This window comes from Balearica regulorum, chromosome 2, assembly GCF_011004875.1.
Source record: "Balearica regulorum gibbericeps isolate bBalReg1 chromosome 2, bBalReg1.pri, whole genome shotgun sequence".
Taxonomy (NCBI): Eukaryota; Metazoa; Chordata; class Aves; order Gruiformes; family Gruidae; genus Balearica; species Balearica regulorum.
In genome coordinates, this window is record NC_046185.1 from 85,970,377 (window position 1) to 85,987,253 (window position 16,877).

At 39.7% G+C, this 16,877-nt stretch overlaps 1 protein-coding gene across 2 annotated transcripts in view; it reads right to left on the reverse strand.

Annotated features, from left to right (window-relative positions):
- Nucleotides 1–16,877, reverse strand: part of CDH12 (cadherin 12) — a 591,317-nt gene that overhangs the window by 28,586 nt on the left and 545,854 nt on the right. For both annotated transcript variants that reach the window (XM_075744849.1, XM_075744850.1), the window contains one exon: nucleotides 13,980–14,233. In XM_075744849.1, coding sequence (XP_075600964.1) covers nucleotides 13,980–14,233 — 254 coding nt within the window. The remainder of the gene's footprint in view (nucleotides 1–13,979; nucleotides 14,234–16,877) is intronic.

Below are 16,877 nucleotides of genomic sequence, written 5' to 3' on the forward strand. Positions count from 1 at the left end.
TGTTAATATATGCAAATTAGCCACTCTGGAATATGACTCTTAAATGATTAAGGGAATGAAAGAATTTACAGAAACACAGACTTTTTCTGCTTTGAGGGATCATGGGAAGAAATGGGAATAACAACAACAATAAGACAGTTAGCTCTCATCTTCAAAGGCGGAAAGGGTAACTGTCCGGGTAATTTCTTTCCTGTAACTACATTTTATATCATGTAAAATATTAGATCTGTAGGCCAAGATCCTCAGAGATAGCTAAGTGACTGACTTCAGAAGATAGGGCCTTAAGTGATTCCTCTTCTTATTATTAAATTACTTGGTGCGTCATTGCAAGGAATATCCTTGAGTTAAAAAAAGGCAGTGGCAATATGAGCTCAGCATAACCGGAAATTAGGCATTTGATTTTTAATGGCTTCTGATCATTGTGCCTTTGTGCAGAATAGATATTTCCTTAAAAATTCCTATTGAATTTTTTAGTTTGAGAGAGACAAATGACCTGATTGATAGAGGTGCTTTATAGAAATACCTCAACTTGTCTCAACTCACACTTCACTGATGTAAAGCACATTCGTTAGTTTGGTATCTAGTGAGATGGAACACTATCTCACTAGGTGAGGTGAGTGACGAAATAACAATTTGCTGTAACGTGATAGATCACTATTTGTGTACGTGACCTTAAATTGTTTAAACTGTGTTCACTTTTAGATTTATTTAAATAAATATTTATTTAAATATTGAACTGCAGGTAAATGAAATTCAGAGTTTATGCCAACTTGGGGCAGTTAAATACCACTCATCATATCAGAAACAGTAGAAGGGAAAATTAGAACCACAAATGAAAGATAATAAGATTCATTTGGGAATTGTGATCAGTTAGGATTTTTTGTAATTTCAACACATATATAATTAAGTTGATGAAAAAAGAAACATCTAAACCAGGAGTGGCAAAAGGGATGAGGGACTAGAAGAATACAAATGAGACTTTGGGTGTGATTTGAGTACCTGAAAGTCCAAAGGAATTTTCATGAGTAGAATAATCATGTGTTGTGTCTGGAAATTGATAGATTACTACATATAACCAGGTGTTGAGAAAATCACACCTCTACAGCAGAATTTTGTTCTGGGCATAACACCACTGGATAGATATCAACAAATTGGAGGGAGTTTATAGAAGAGAAGGGAAAACTGTCTTGGGTCTAGGCATCATGAGTTAAAAAGAAAGATTAAAAGAACTAAAATATGTTTAGCTTGGATAAGAGATGATAAAAGGGAGACATGATAATAGTCTACAGAGAGCTGTAGGGCTCAACCACCGAGAAAGGAAAAGTAGTATTTTGTTCAGCACAGAGAAGCAGAGGGGCAAAATTAAGAAAGGAAAAATTTATGTTATGCAGCAAAATCTTTCTGGCAGTGATGCAGAGTATGCTGCACACAAGAGGAATTATACAAGTTCTGTCACTTGGCACCACAAAGCTAAGCTTGGTAAAGTAATGGAGACTGTGCAGTAAGGGAAATTTCTAGAAAGATGGACAGAATAATCCTATTAGTCCCTGTAATGCTAAACTCTGGTACAGGGAACAGTATCTTCATGCTAATCATACTCAGTTACAAATCTGCTCCATGGTGCAATTCCAAAAATTTTAAAATATAACCATAAAAGGGTTTTTTTGTTTGTTTTGGTTTTTTGGGGTTTTTTTTAGGATTGCAGTTATTAAAAAGTAAAGAAACAGAAAAATCACTACTACAATGAGAAACAAGAAATTCAGACTTCAAGTAAGCCTGAAAGAGATTAAAATGTTAGAGAATGTAATGTGTTAAAGCATGCAAACCACTTTGTGTCTTCCAAAATCCCATCCTGCCACTGAGATTTCTTTCCTGCAATTCCTAAAATTATCCATTCACTGAGTTATTGTTGTGTAAAAACCAAAAAAATTTGTATCATCGTATGTACATACATCTATATTTGAAACACTAAGTCAGTTCTTCATTGCTTTTCTCAAATGTAAGTGCTGAACTCTTCCACTGATTACTGGAAGTATCTTCCATTCCAGTTACGACTGAGGAGTGATTGCCATGATTTTGCTAAAGGTGAAATCAAGAATTTTAAAAGCAAATCCTCTGTAGGCTGCGTGTACTTATAGAAGCCATGAAGTTCAGACAAGTATAACTAGATGTAACATACAATTTTATTTCCTGTGCTAGATGATACGGTTATCTGAGTTACCTGCTGTTAGGGCTAAACAGGATAGTTAGATTTCCAAAGTCTTCCTTGGGGCTGCAACACTTGAATCAGTTACTTTAGTTTCTTTGTCATATCTTCGTTTGATTTAAAGATTACCTTTGATTCTGAGTCCTGTGATTTTCTATTAACTTAAAAATGCTGTCTCACACAGTTTTACAAAAGCACCAATAGTAAATATCCTCTTTTCTCTTCTGTGCAGCATGATAATACAAAATAAGGTGCAGTGTACTACTTGCCTAACAGTAGCAGACAATAGTCTTTGCATATCTTTAGTGTCGTCCTGTGGTAATACAATCACAGGGTTCCTTCTCATATTTCTTCAAGTGCCCTTTACACTGTACAACCCAGTAACTTTTGTGCTGCATGCATACAATCTATTTTTTTTATATATATGTATAACATTAGATATATGTAATAAAATAAAAATACTTGAATAAAAGTCTGTTAATATAAAAAAGAAATTTCTTAATATAATGAAAAGAAATAGGACTTCTCTTGTGCAGAACTCCTACTTTTGATACACTGGTTTTAATATTGTGATATTCTGCTTAGAGGAAGTAAATCCAGTCAAATTTACCTACTGTCACATAAAAACATGATCTGATATATTAATAGTAAGAGTTATTAGAAAAATCTAGTGCTAATAACAGCAAAATAACATTTGAAGTTTTGCTGCAAAATTTTCCTGTCATTAACCAAAAACATGTAAAGGACATGGTAATGTTCCAGAGAGGCAGATGCTGTTCTGCTAGGTTGCCTTTTTTTTGTTTATATGTTTAAATAATTTATTAAGCCATCTCCCTTAATGGGAGCAGAAGCTTTCTGTACCTTTGCTGAATATCTTCAGAACACTACTGAGGTGTTAAAGGTCAAACCAAAGGAAACCTTGACTGGTTTGCTGTCAGATCTCATCCTTTGGGTAATCCCGTGGATACCAGCTGGATCCCAGAAGAGCCCTACCCATGCAGATACATAATCTCAGTGCTTAACTTTTTTTTTTTTTCCTGCAGGGGGTGTACTAGGCATGGAAAAAAAAAAAAAAAAAAAAGAAAAAGTAGCAAACAAACAAAAATCCCAACAAATAAAACCCAAAACCTAGCTGAAATGTGGAAAGGAACCAGCACCACCATTCAGTACTATCTAACTATTGCCATTAAATCTTAACATCTCTCCTAACTGCCCAGTCAGGCACAATCACAGAAGGGCTTCTGCTGCTGTTCCAGGTTAAGTGATTTATCTCCCACCCTCTCCTTGCTCCCTGCTTCCAACCAGTATTAGTCCTACAGTCCTCCCAAATGCCATTGCCTTTTAAAATGAAATGGGCCAGTTTGTAAAGAAGTACTTTGGTGTCAGCTGTTTTCTAAGCTAACCTGTTTCACAAATTGGGTTAATGGGCAGTTGAACTTGCAGAACTGATGCCGATAACCCTCTCTTGGGTGATGCTTTGAAATGAGAGTCTCAAGGTTTCATATTCAGATGCAACGAACCAATGAGCAGCCAATGTAGTTGGTCTAAGTTGCTCTAAGTGCCTTTACTGCCATATAGTAACAGAAAAACAAGTTAAGCGTAGGTAGAAAGGTCTTAGTGGCATTGCTTTGTTCATAGTTAGCAAAAACTAGAGCTGCCTGTGTGGGCGATGCTATGTAAGTGGCAGAATTGTCATTCATATTACACCACATCACACTTGCCACACTTAAAAATAAATACACTCCCCAATTTACTGATATATTAGAATATTTCTGTCAGTTTTACCATGACTTTTCTTTGATCACCCTACTCAGAATGCCATATTTTTTTATGATTTTGTAGAGATTTTCAAAGGTACTTAGCACTGATGCAAAGCAATGGCAGTAGTCCAAGCTGAGTGTTTTTGAACATCACACTGAAGTAATCTATCTAGTCTTTTAGTGGAAGGATAGCTTTGTATTTGGCTTAAAAAGCAGAGATTTTTTTATTATTATTTTGGTAGAATCCCAAATAAGTTGTTGTACTCCTCTGTCCCCTTTTCCGTAGGAGTTCAGCAATCTAATTTCTCACAGTGTCCTGTGAGCTGTACTCCAGTCTTCCCAGAATGAATCTTGTCTATACTGCACATCAGGTAGTGATGCCTTAAAGAAGGACAAATGGAATTGCTACACTTTGGGAGAAGAAGCCACGCCTGTCATCTTCATGCCTTTCATATAACACAAGATCTTCCACATGAAAAAATAACACAGTTTTAGTCTTCTGCATACTACATGACTGGGTTCACAGTCCTTCATGCATGGCTGCATACTTCTGTATTTTTAATCAGGAGCGTGAAGGATTAGTGATTTTAGCAGTCAGTAGCTTACCTGATCTGGAATGAGTAATATCAGTGCAAACAAATTATACTTTGCTCCTTCGGAGAAAATCGACCATTATGCAGAATTGACAGGGAAGCAGTGGCTGCAGACAGCCAGACTCTAACGATGGGTCAGAGTCAAGCGAGGGAAGCTGTTAAACTTTTCATAAGCCTCATAAATCTTACATAAGAACTTTAGTAAAACACTCTAGGCAATATAGGAAATAAAATATGCTGCAGTTCAGTTATCAGCCCTTCCAAACTGCCACTTCCGCCTGTCTACAAATTCCTGTGCTTCCCCCCCCACACCCCCCCCTTTAAAGGTTTTGTTCATTTGCTTATCAAACCCTTCAGTCAGCTCTATTGTCTGCTCTGCATTTCTCATTACCAGCTGAGTATCTTATCAAAAGCTGTTGTCATTTGGAAAACGCATTGTTTTTCTTCAGTTTTAACATCGTTTTTCTTGCCTCATTGAGCAGGCAGAACTGCAAGACAGCCAGGCAGAGGGAAAGTTTTATCCTGTAGTTTAATTAAGTCTCAGTTGTTCGGACTGTGAGCAGCAGTAGAAGGCATGTTGGACTTAACCCCCTCACTCCAGGCTTAGCAGTCAATATTGCTGCAGTGGGAAAGCGGCAGAGCACTTTCTCTACCAGCACCGCAAATTACAGGCCCTAAACACCATTTCACCCTGTACATTTGCTCTGTGCACTGCTGCCCGTGGTCTGTGCTTTCCACCTTCGTCCTGCCCGTAGCACGAAGGACTCGCCACCCGCATTCACAGGGGCACCCAGGCACTGGAGGGTGCATCTCGCATTTGGGGAAGAGGAGAGCAGAGCCCCTGTTTGCTGGTTTTACGTGGGGAGAGGGTATATTGGGATGGGCGTCTGGATGTGTATCAGTATCTCTACCAATGGGCAGAGTGAGTATAGAAAAACAGGGAACAAATGAATCTGGGTGGACTCCCCCAACCCTTACAAAGCTGAGAGGGGGAAAACAGATGCAATAACTCTGTCAAATATTCAACTCCGTGGAAGCTGAAACTTTATTTTTTACTTGGGATAAGACAGAGATGCTTCCTGGGCCTCTGTTCCCATGCCTGGCCTGGCAAATGCTTTTTCTTCTGATAATGTGCTAAGACAATAAGCAGCATAGCTGCTATAGAGGAAAGCAGGTATAGTGGCATAAATTCAACAGGAATAATCTTTGATTGCTTTACTTTTGCAGTGTGTAAATATTAGCTCTGTTGTATATCTTTTGGATGCTAAAATCTGAACAAATCTCTCATATTTTTCCCTAGAAAAAAGCTGAAGTAAAATGCTGATACTGAGACAATCGAAGAAAAAGCAAATAGCAGCAATCATGCTGACTCTAGAGAACACTGCAGCACACAATAGAGGATTTATCACTTTCTCAGGTCCTCAGCTGGGACTCACTTGGACTGTCAGCTGGATCTGCAAGAGGCAACGCTCAGTGAAGTCAGGAATTGGAGGCTGCATTGTTGCTTTGAGGCTGGTTTGGCGAAGCGCTCATAAATTAAGAGATTATTCAGGACAGCTCTGACACTGCAGGAGCTGCTGCATTTTCCTTTTTTTTAATTTCTCCTCCCCAATCCTCTGCATCTATAAAGGAAGCCAGAATCTGCAAAGATCAATGTAAGCATGGGGCCACCTTTTCAAAAGTTTTACAAATTTCGTGAGGGCCCCAGGCAAAAGTTGCTGGATAAGAACCTCCTTGCCTCCCCTTGCATGCTGATGGTCTGACCTGAGACAAGTCAGGTCCCATCATTTCCCTCTAAAACAGGTTCTTCTCTCCTCCTACCTGAGCTGGAACTTCTGTGCGGTGTTTCCTCCATATTGTTTTCAGATTTACTGCCTAAATTAATCTGTTATTATAATCCATAGATTTATTGCTTACATCAATGCTGACAGCAGTCTTTTTAATTATTTTCTTTAGTGTTTGAACATATTGAATCTCAGCATTATATTTAGATTTTCTTTGCTCCTTTTTCACGCCCAGCCATCTTAGATGATCCTGTGCCTGTGTCACAGAATCATGGAAGGGTTGAGCTTGGAAGGAACCTCTGAGGCTCATCTGGTCCAACCTCCCTGCTCGAGCAGGGCCACCTAGAGCCAGTTGCTCAGGACCATGTCTAAATGTTTTTTTAATGTCTCCATGGAGGGAGACTCCACCACTTCCACTGGCAACCTGTGCCAGTGCTCGGTCACCCTCACAGTAACAACGTGTTTCCTGGTGTTCAGAGGGAACCTCCTGTGTTTCAGTTTATGCCCATTGTCTCTGGTCCTGCCATGGAGCACCACTGAAAGGAGTCTGGCTCAGCCCTCTTTGCATCCTCCCTTCAGGGTGGGGGCATCGTAAAGACCTCCCTGAACCTTCCCTTCTCCAGGCTGAACAGTCCCAGCTCTCTCAGCCTTTCCTCATAGAAGAGATACTCCAGTCCCTTCATCATCTTCATGGCTTTTTGCTTGACCTTCTCCGGTATGTCCATGTTTCTTTTGTACTAAGGAGCCCAGAACTGGATGCAGTAAAAGTAGATCTGTCTGCATCTACAGTCAGGATGTGACTGAAACTTCCAAACACATAGACCAAAAAGTATGTAACTCTCAAAACCGCTGTTGTTTAAACTTCAGTTTAAACTTCATCGAGAAGACTGCAGGCAAAAAAACCAAAAAAAAACCCAAACAAATATCTAAGAAACTCTATATGCAATAGTTGTTTAAACATAATAATAAACTTGAGCATTTTAGGACAGGAAAGTAAAGCCAATGTTTACAAACAGACATAAAGGAGAAATTCAGATTGAAAGGACTTGGAATCTGACTAGGTTGCAATGATTAAAATAGTTATTCTTTTGGAAAGGGACGAAAGACCTTTAATTAAAAAAATGTTGGGAAGCTTGATTTTATACTAGGAAGATAGTTTCAGGTTTGACTTCATGTACCGCTGTGCAGAATAACCAACTAACATGCTTCCCTGTAGCACATAGGTTTTTCTTAGATGTTGATTTAAGTCCTGACCCTTTGTAATTCTCTTAGTGTCAAGCCCTGAGAGGTTCACAGCTTGAGGTGATACGGCTGCAGCCATTAAACCTCTGTTTTAATCTCACGATTGCTTTCTAGAACGCTTGAGAAATCCATTGCTGGAGAAATTTGGAATAAGAGCCCTTGATCAAAAATCAGGAAGACTATTATTTGAGCTAAAGTAAAATTACAGTATGTGCCTCTGGGATGTGAACTAGCTTTGTAAAATCACATCACCAGGTGTTAGAAGTGCTGTGAAGTAAACCAGAACTATTATGGTCATATTGTTCCTTTTCCCTCACCCTGGCTTCTTAGCTATTCTCAATTAATTTAAAAGCTTTCCCTGCCAAGTTGTTCTTTTCTGCCTTAGAGCTGAATGCACACTTCTTGATTTTCAGCATCCACTTCCCTCACAAACAGGTCATTCACTGAAAGTGGTAGTCTGTAAACTTCTTGGATCTACACATACTCCTGACTGACATTTTATAGCTTAATATGATTGCATATGCCAACTGAAGATCACTTGCTGTTTTTCACAAGCTTCAGTAAGTTGATGAATTACTGACTGTAAATAAAGGTTACTGGCCTCTCTCAGTTTTAAATTTTGTTTTCAGTTGCTTTTGACTTGCTGGACTTAGGAAATAATATTTCATGCTGCAAGTCTTTCCAGGAGTCAGTCTAGGAAGATTTATGCATGTCAAGTGAATCCTAGCAATCTTTTATTTGGGAAGGTCTGACTTTCCTCTACCGCAGGCTTTCTGACTTGTGCCAGAAAGTACTCACCTTTGCTCCATGTTCCTGCCAGTCCTGTGAAAACCCTCACGGATCAAAAAGTCAGTCTACATGTACTACAAAATAACAAAGAAGGGTTTTTTTAGCTCAGGTCTCTGGCTGTTCCCAGTGAACATGCTGCAGCATCAGGGAGGGCTAATGAGTGACAGTATGTTTACCTTCCCCTCCGAAGAATGGCATGTGATCCCTTCAGCCTTAAGTCTATAAATTTAAAGTTAAGGTTAAAACAAATCTGCAGGTTTGGGGGGTTTTTTGTTTGGGTTTTTTTGTGGGTTTTTTTTTTTTTTTTTTTTCCCCCAGTGGCTACTTGTAGTAGCTCCAAGCTGATCACTGGAACCGAGGTACCGCAGTCCTTGAATTAACACAGCTGAGTCACTTGTCAACTGAGCTGGGGTAACTGTCTGCTTGTGTGCACCTAATCCATTGCAAATGTGAAATAAAACATATTAATTTAAACTAGCATGAATGAGATTACCATAACAATTTGTAATACACATCTTACTTCATGGTAAAGGTAAAGCAGAGAGATACAGTCAGTTGCCATGACTCTGCTGAAGAGCAGGAATTTATTAAGCTTCAAGAAAAGAGTTCCTTTTGAAAGACGGTTTATACACAGAAGAGGAAGATTTTTCTGCCTTGTGTTTCAAGAGAAGTCACCTTTCTGTTCAGTCCCTTAGAACCACCCAGTTGCTGACAAGGAAGCCAGTTCATGCAAACTTAGAGAACGGCAGAGCAGTACATGGGATCGTATGGGGAGAAACTTACAGGAAGACGACGATGGAGTGGAGGATGTGATTGCCTGAGGTCATGAAGACAAAGTCTAGAAGCCAGAGAAGAAAACAGAGGAAGAGTCAGAAAGCTGGGGAGAAATACAAGGAGGAAGTAGGAGTTTGTTGCCCTGTATAATTTCCCGCTTTGCTGGAAGGTAGGTAGATGGGGATGTTGTTGTGTATATGGTAGCTGAGTACTTACTGAGCCAAATGAGACTGGAAATTAGGGAGGCTGGAGGGGAAAGAACAGATGTGTCAGCCAAATATACCCCTTGGGATTTAGAGAAAATGTTGGGATAGAAACCCATTTTCTATAGTTCTAGAAAGAAGATCAAAGTAACTGGAACAAAGAGAAGAAAATACATCAAGCCAATGAGATCAAAAAAGACGTCCGTCATCAACAGAAGAAAGGAAGGCAGTAGAGTGGGACACTAATGAACCTAACGGGATATGATTCAGGAGGAAAAAGGCAGAAATCAGCTGTGGGAGAAAGAAAGGTGAACCGTGAAATAGGAGACTGGTATTAGACTGCCAAGGCATAGGAGATAGAAGAAAACAGTGGGCTAGTAGGAGGACTGAAAAAGATAGCAAGGGATCTGCAGGAGGAACTGAGAGGTACAGGTGCAGGGATTTGAAGAAGAATTATGAGATTGGAAGGTCAAGCACTTTCCCATTACATACATAACTTTAATTCATCTTGTTTGTGCTTGTACATTAAGTGTTTAAGGATTCAGGAAGAAATCTACTATTTATATTTTCTTGATCTTTACATGACAAAGTATTGCACTGGGAAAACAACCTATCCATAAAAGTTTCTGGACCACTGTAAACTAGCTCAGAAAATAAACAAGGCTTTTGCTTTCGAAGCACATGCAGGGAATACAGTCTTGTCCCCCAGATACTGAGGGCAGGATTGACCTGTGACTAGCACACAAGACTTATTTTTTTCTTTCTTTAATATCATGGTTTCATGGCTCTAGACCTGGACAGGAAAATGCACAGTCCCCACAGCTTTGAGTGGTTCTTGCGGTTCATAAGGCAAAACTCCAGAGTCAATCAGAGATCTGAAGGGCAGTGCTGTGGCACGGAATATGAAACTCATTGTAATTGGAGTCATACCTGGGGTTCACATCAGGGGCAAAAATCCTTTAATGCTTTATGCCAGAATATCATCTCCAAGGAAATCTGACAGCTTCAAAGGTGTTAGTGCAAAGTTGTTGAACTTCACACACACTGTGAAGCTCACATAAAGCTCACATATTCTAGAAAGTACTGCAGGTAACTCAGTCTTGCCATTCATTCGCACTCTCTTGTTATTTAGACAGCTCTGTCTATAACATTCATGCTGTATGGACAGATATAAAAGTGATTCTTAGGAAGTCCTAAAAATCCCTTGTACGAGAGGTACAAGGATCTTTACTAGAAACATTTGCATATTTACAAACTGCATACATTGTAATACACTACAACGCAGGTGGGGTTTTGTTGGGTTTTTTTCTTCCAGACAGCTTGTAACCATCATAAACTAGAGGAGTCTGAGAAGAACATGATCATTGTTCTTTTCAGAAGTACTTTAGGATTTTTAATGGCCACAAAGTACATAGGACTTCATCTTAACATTTATGCTGAGCATTTCTTGGAACATTATGGATAAAATGGGAATAGACAAAATAGCTCTCCTGAGACACATAAACTCCAGATTTAACACAGTTTGAAAATCAGGTGCACTAAGGTAATGTTCCAAAACAGCTTCAAAGCCAGTCACCCTTGCAGGTGTTGAATACCTGTGGCCCCTTTTCTCCTTGTGTTTAATTTCCTGTTTCTTACTGAATGTGTGCTCTGTGCCATTTCATTTCAACATCTCGAAAAAACATCATCCCACAAAACAAACCTTTTAAATTTCCTGATGTGCAAAAACTTGATTCCAGTAACAGGAGAAGAGAGAAAAATCATATAAACCTCAACATTTTCAATGGCTTCCAGCAGAATATTTTTCTTTTTCTACCAGCTGAATCCTGTCTTCATTCTTAGCTGTTATCTCCCCCTTCCTGATGTGTCTAGCATAACAGAGCTAAAGTTTTTGTCTGATAACACGGATTTAGTTGCTGTGACTAGTGCTGCTTCCTTTCGTGCAAGCTGTTCTAGCCTGCTTTGTTCTCCAGAGTTTTGCCTTCTGTTGCACACAGTGCAGGCTGGTCTTTTATCCCAGTCTCTGTTTGGCCGATTGTTGATTTTGTTGTTGTTGTAATGGAGATCTTAATGGCCAAACTGCTCTAGGAAAACGTTTCAGAGAAAATGAATGAATTTGTAAAGAAACTGTGCCACCCAGCAAATTGTATGGGCTGTTGCCTCAAAGAACATTACTTGCTTTTCCATGTTTGGTTAGAGGGCATATTTATTCAGAAGATGCTTGGACTCCTTTAAAATATGATTAAATTGATGGAGCCATTCTTTAGATCTATGAGACGATCTAGATTTCAAACAGCTGAAAGAGCATAATTGGTTAAGATACGTTAAGTTGTAATCACATGCAACTCTTTCAAACTAATTTATGCTTTTCTAACTTCTGGTCGGGTACTTTTTTTTTCAGTTAGAGGATATAAAACTTACGGAATATTGAACAGTAATATATCAGTAACTAACAATTGCATATAATTTCTTTTTCTGCTTGGACTAGTCAGCGGTTTGATACAGGTAGTTTTTTTCAGAGCATAAGAACATGGTCAGATCTCCAATAAATTAGTAAGAATCTTACAATGAAATTCAAAGAGGTGGACATCAAGCTGAATACAGCGAATCAAATATATCCTCAGGTAAATGACAGCCAAGGAAGAGATTTCAGGACTGAAACATGAAAATTGATAGAAATAAGTGATCTTACAATGTTGGAAAGAAGCTGCATGGAGAGGTTTCCAGCTTAATCTCCTCAGCATGTCAGCTGGCTTACTGGAAGTCATCCTTAAAGCAAAGTCCACCAAATTCAATGTGTGGCTTGCTTCTGGTAGGTCCCTCTGAGAAACTGGTAATACTGGGACATGGTTCATGTTTTTCCTTGGGCACGAACCAACTGAATCGGTTCATAAAACATGATCTTGAGAGCACCTCAGTAGTTTGTCAGTGTAAGGGGTCAGCAAGTAGAGCAGTGAGACTAAAATGCAAGGGTATTTTATAGTATTCCTGATCTTCTAACTGTAGATGGGCATTTGGACACACAAGTAATGATTTCAGGGTTAAAAAAGGTAGATGTGGACATTTTGAAATGGCTTAGGATTCAATATTACAGTGACCGCAGTGTATGGAGAAACCATTGTGAGATGATGATTTTTTCTGTGCAGTTGCAAATTTAGGATCAGTAACTAAAGCACTTGAGTATCCTAGGAGAGTATGTGAAATAAGAAACTCTCACTGAGGAGTGGTTATACATTCAAATGATTCTGCTGTCATATGAAAAACTGCTCAACAGTATGATTAAAGGCTTGCTATCCGGTTGCAATAAAGTATGGTTTTCAACAGAATATTGACTTCAGTGGGGCTATTTTCATAGGCTACCACCAGGGAAAAATGTTCCCACTTCAGTCTTTGTTAGTGAAGGTTTTGATCCTTTGTCAGGGAAGGAATGTGTCACAGATTCATGAACAAATTCATTTCTGTATTAGAAAAGATTGAAGATTTCTTTTTTTTTTTAAAGTAGTGAAACAAACAACATTAGTAATAGTTTTAAGCAATAATTAACAGTGAATTGATGAAGCAGGAGATAAACACTGTTGCATGTTAAATTTTTGCATATGATTACAACCTATCATCTAGCATGTTTATTGTACATTTTAAGAATATAAGTACTGAGTCAAAATACACATAGTTAATATACATGGATTAGAAAGTCCAAATTAAATTTGTAGTCAAATATGCATGAACGTGTATGCACTTGGTAGACACTAGTGACATTTTCCTGTTCCATCGTAGTCCCATTTAATAAACATGAATACTTAAAGATTGATGACTTTCATTATGTCTGCAATATTGCTCAAGAAATTCTAGGAATAAAAATATTTCCTAAAGTCAAGTAGGTCCAGCATGAATTGGTACTGGAACTATGTGTAATGCTTACATCTTAGACCATGTCTGCACGGGAGCTTCCCGTGAGTCTGGTTCACTTTATAGTTTCTAATGTGGCTGGAAATACATCAGCAAAATCAATATATTACCTTTGTACAACAGCTCCTTTCTCCCTTTTATTTCAGGAAAATAAGCCATACCAGTAAACGAGAGGGTTTTTTTGCAGGGGTTTACTTGTGCTGAAGTCTGCTGAACACAGCCATGCTGGTCAGCAATCATGGCCCCACAGCCTTAGCCAAGACAGATGTAGCTATTATTTATCAAAGTGTTTGTTCTTTGCCAGATGTAGAGCATGAGTGGTTCTTGTGAGAGGGGCAGTGCTCGCTGTCACCCGTTGACGTATGCCACAGACGGAGCATATACAACCTCCTTTTTCACTACTGTACTTCAGAGCCGCTTATGTGGAAGCCCCAGACACCAGCCAAAACAATGTTTTTACTTCCTAAGTCTGAGCACGCCATCTCTGAAGTCATATCAATGCATGGTAACTTATATGCTCTGTATGTTAAGAAACTGTCGATATTTAATGCATTTTTCCATATAACCCACCAAACTAGCATCTCTTCAACATATTTCAGAGCAGCAGTTATCTGTTACAGTGCCACATTTTGTATCTTCTTACTAAGCTCTTTGCCACTGAATCTCACTGTCAGCAGTACTTTGGGTTGTCAGAGTTATTGAAGGAGGAAAAGCTTTCTTACCTAACCGAGCTGCTGCCAGCATCGAGGTCTTGTGCTGTGACCGCACCTATGATGGTCCCCACAGGCGTATCCTCATAAACCTCCATTGTGTACACAGGCTTGCTGAAAACTGGAGGTTCATCCATGTCCAACACATTTATCTTCACAGTGGCAGTATCTTTGAATGGACCCACCGAGTGAAATCGATGGTCAAGATGGAGATTGGAGGCCTCAACTTTAAAGGTGTATGCCTTTTTTGTTTCAAAGTCTAATGGCTGTAGAAAGAACATAAGCAAAACATCAGATTTGACTAAAAATTAAACATTGCAAAATAATTTTGGTAGGATTAATCTGGCATAATTTAAGACACCTTCAGTGCAAACTGCAGCTCCTGACCTAATCATCTAAGCTTGTTTTGCAGCTCATCTCATGCTAAGTGAAATAGTTTCTGAAATAGTCACACAGGAAGTGACTGTTTTTCCCCGTCAGAAAAATCAAGATGACTGGCATGGATGCAAACAGTTACACTGGAGATGTCTGAAGTTAAATGAGTGAGATTTACCTCTTGCAAATGAGCTGTGGGCAGGTTAGCCAGAGATCTGCATTAACAGCTCCCATGCACAGGCAATAAGCTGCCTCCAGCTGATCCAGTGCCTTAAACAGAAGATTTCCATTTCTTTTAGCAGGGAAAGCTTTCAGAGGACCATGACAATGATGGAAATGAGCCCAAATGAAAACTCTGATATATACCAATGGGTCAAACCAAACTTCAGCTATGGCTTGGAATGTGAATTCAAAGTTGATCTGAACTAAGTTTTTCCTGTAAAACATCTGTCTTAGCAGTGGATTGCTATTTGCACCATATATTTGAGCTGCATGTATGTTGAAAAATGCAGACTTTGATTCTGCCTTATGACCTTAGGTGTAATCCATAGGGTCTTGAAGGCAGCACAGCAGCTTTTGTCTACCTATCTGGGTTTTTGCATCCTGCAATCAGGTTGTTTTGGCGTGGGTTTCTGTCAATGTACATCAATGTAGTGCCTTTGGTTTTAGAAAAGTAATAATCTCAAAAACCTTAATGCAGTCTTTTTTAGTTGTTAAGACACAGAAGCTTTATTTTCAGTTAAAGGATTTAACTGCGTTGTCCTTCATGTTTTTAATGTTACTGTCAGTCTTTTCCTGATGTCTGGGTAACACTGGCACCTAGTGGGTTTTGCCTGTAATTGTTAAGTTGGAAATTTTCTAACGGGAAAGGATATGCTATCTGGAAAAGAGAGCAGGATCACAAGTGTATGAGCAAGAATATTTCAATGTCTGTAATTTTTTTCCCCCAGCCATCATTACCACAGTGTTTCCAGTCATTTGTCACAGCTAGGATAGATTTAAATTCTGCCATTTTCTGTCCTTATCACAACAGGACATAATTGGCCATATGACTGGCTGGGGTAAATTGAAGTAGCTCCATTAAAATTGAGTTACCTTGACTTACATTAGCTGAACAGCTAGCATAATGATTTTAAATCCTTCTGAAAGACTTTATAATTTCAATAGACTAGATGGTCAGTCTTTTCTGAGCTGGGAATTTAAAATCAGCCATCCAAGTCTATATGCCATAGAAATAATCAGACTTTAAAGCCAAGCACTACTAACCAATCTACTACCACATGCAACCATCCCCCTACAGACAAAACTCTCAGTAAAAGCCATTATGAATTGCATCTTCATGACTGGAGTGAGAGAAAGAAGAAGAAACTAAGGCTAAGAAGAAACTAATGCTAAGAAGAAACAGACAAAATCAAGTGTGGCAGATCCTGTGCCCCAGTAGTGAAACCGTAAGCTGTGACCTTCACTACAAATCATAGAATCACAGAATGGCCTGGACTGGAAGGCACCTTAAAGAAAATCTGGTTTATAGAATCATAGAATGGTTTGGGTTGGAAGGGACCTTAAAGATCATCTAGTTCCAACCCCCCTGCCATGGGCAGGGACACCCTCCACTAGACCACGTTGCCCAAAGCCCCATCCAACCTGGCCTTGAACACTGCCAGGGATGGGGCATCCATAATCTCTCTGGGCAACCTGTTCCAGTGCCTCACCACCCTCACAGTAAAGAATTTTTTCCCTTGTCCTATCACTACGTGCCCTTGTAACCAGTCCCTCTCCATCTTTCCTGTAGGCCCCTTTAGGTACTGGAAGGCTGCTATAAGGTCTCAGAGCCTTCTCTTCTCCAGGCTGAACAACCCCAACTGTCTCAGCCTGTCCTCATAGGAGAGGCGCTCCAGCTTCCAGCCCTCCTCTGGACTCACTCCAACAGATCTATGTCTTGTTCTGGGGACCTCAGAGCTGGACACATTCATGAGAGCAGAGTAGATGGGGAGAATCACCTCCCTGGGCCTGCTGGCCATGCTTCTTTTGATGCAGCCCAGGACACGGTTGGCTTTCTGGGCTGCAAGTGCACACTGCTGGCTCATGTTGAGCTTATACACCAACACCCCCAAGTCCTTCTCCTCGGGGCTGCTCTCAATCCATTCCTTGCCCAGCCTATAGTCATGCTTGGGATTGCCCCGACCCACGTGCAGGACCTTGCACTTGGCCTTGTTGAACTTCATGCGGTTCACACGGGCCCACCTCTCCAGCCTGTTAAGGTCCCTCTGGATGGCATCCCTTCCCTCCAGGAAGGGACATGCTGCTTCATTATCCAAATTGTTGTCACACTTTCTTTTCAGTTCCTATACTATTCATGTTCACTGTTATGCATTACCAAAAAAATCCCAAACAACCAACTAACAACCCCCCCCCCCCCAACTCTTCTCCAGGTGATTATATAAAGTGTTAATGCATTTTCAAAAAATATATGAAGGGGAGAAGACCTGGAGTTTAAAAAACTGGTCATGAGCAGAAAAAGTCTAAGTATGAGGG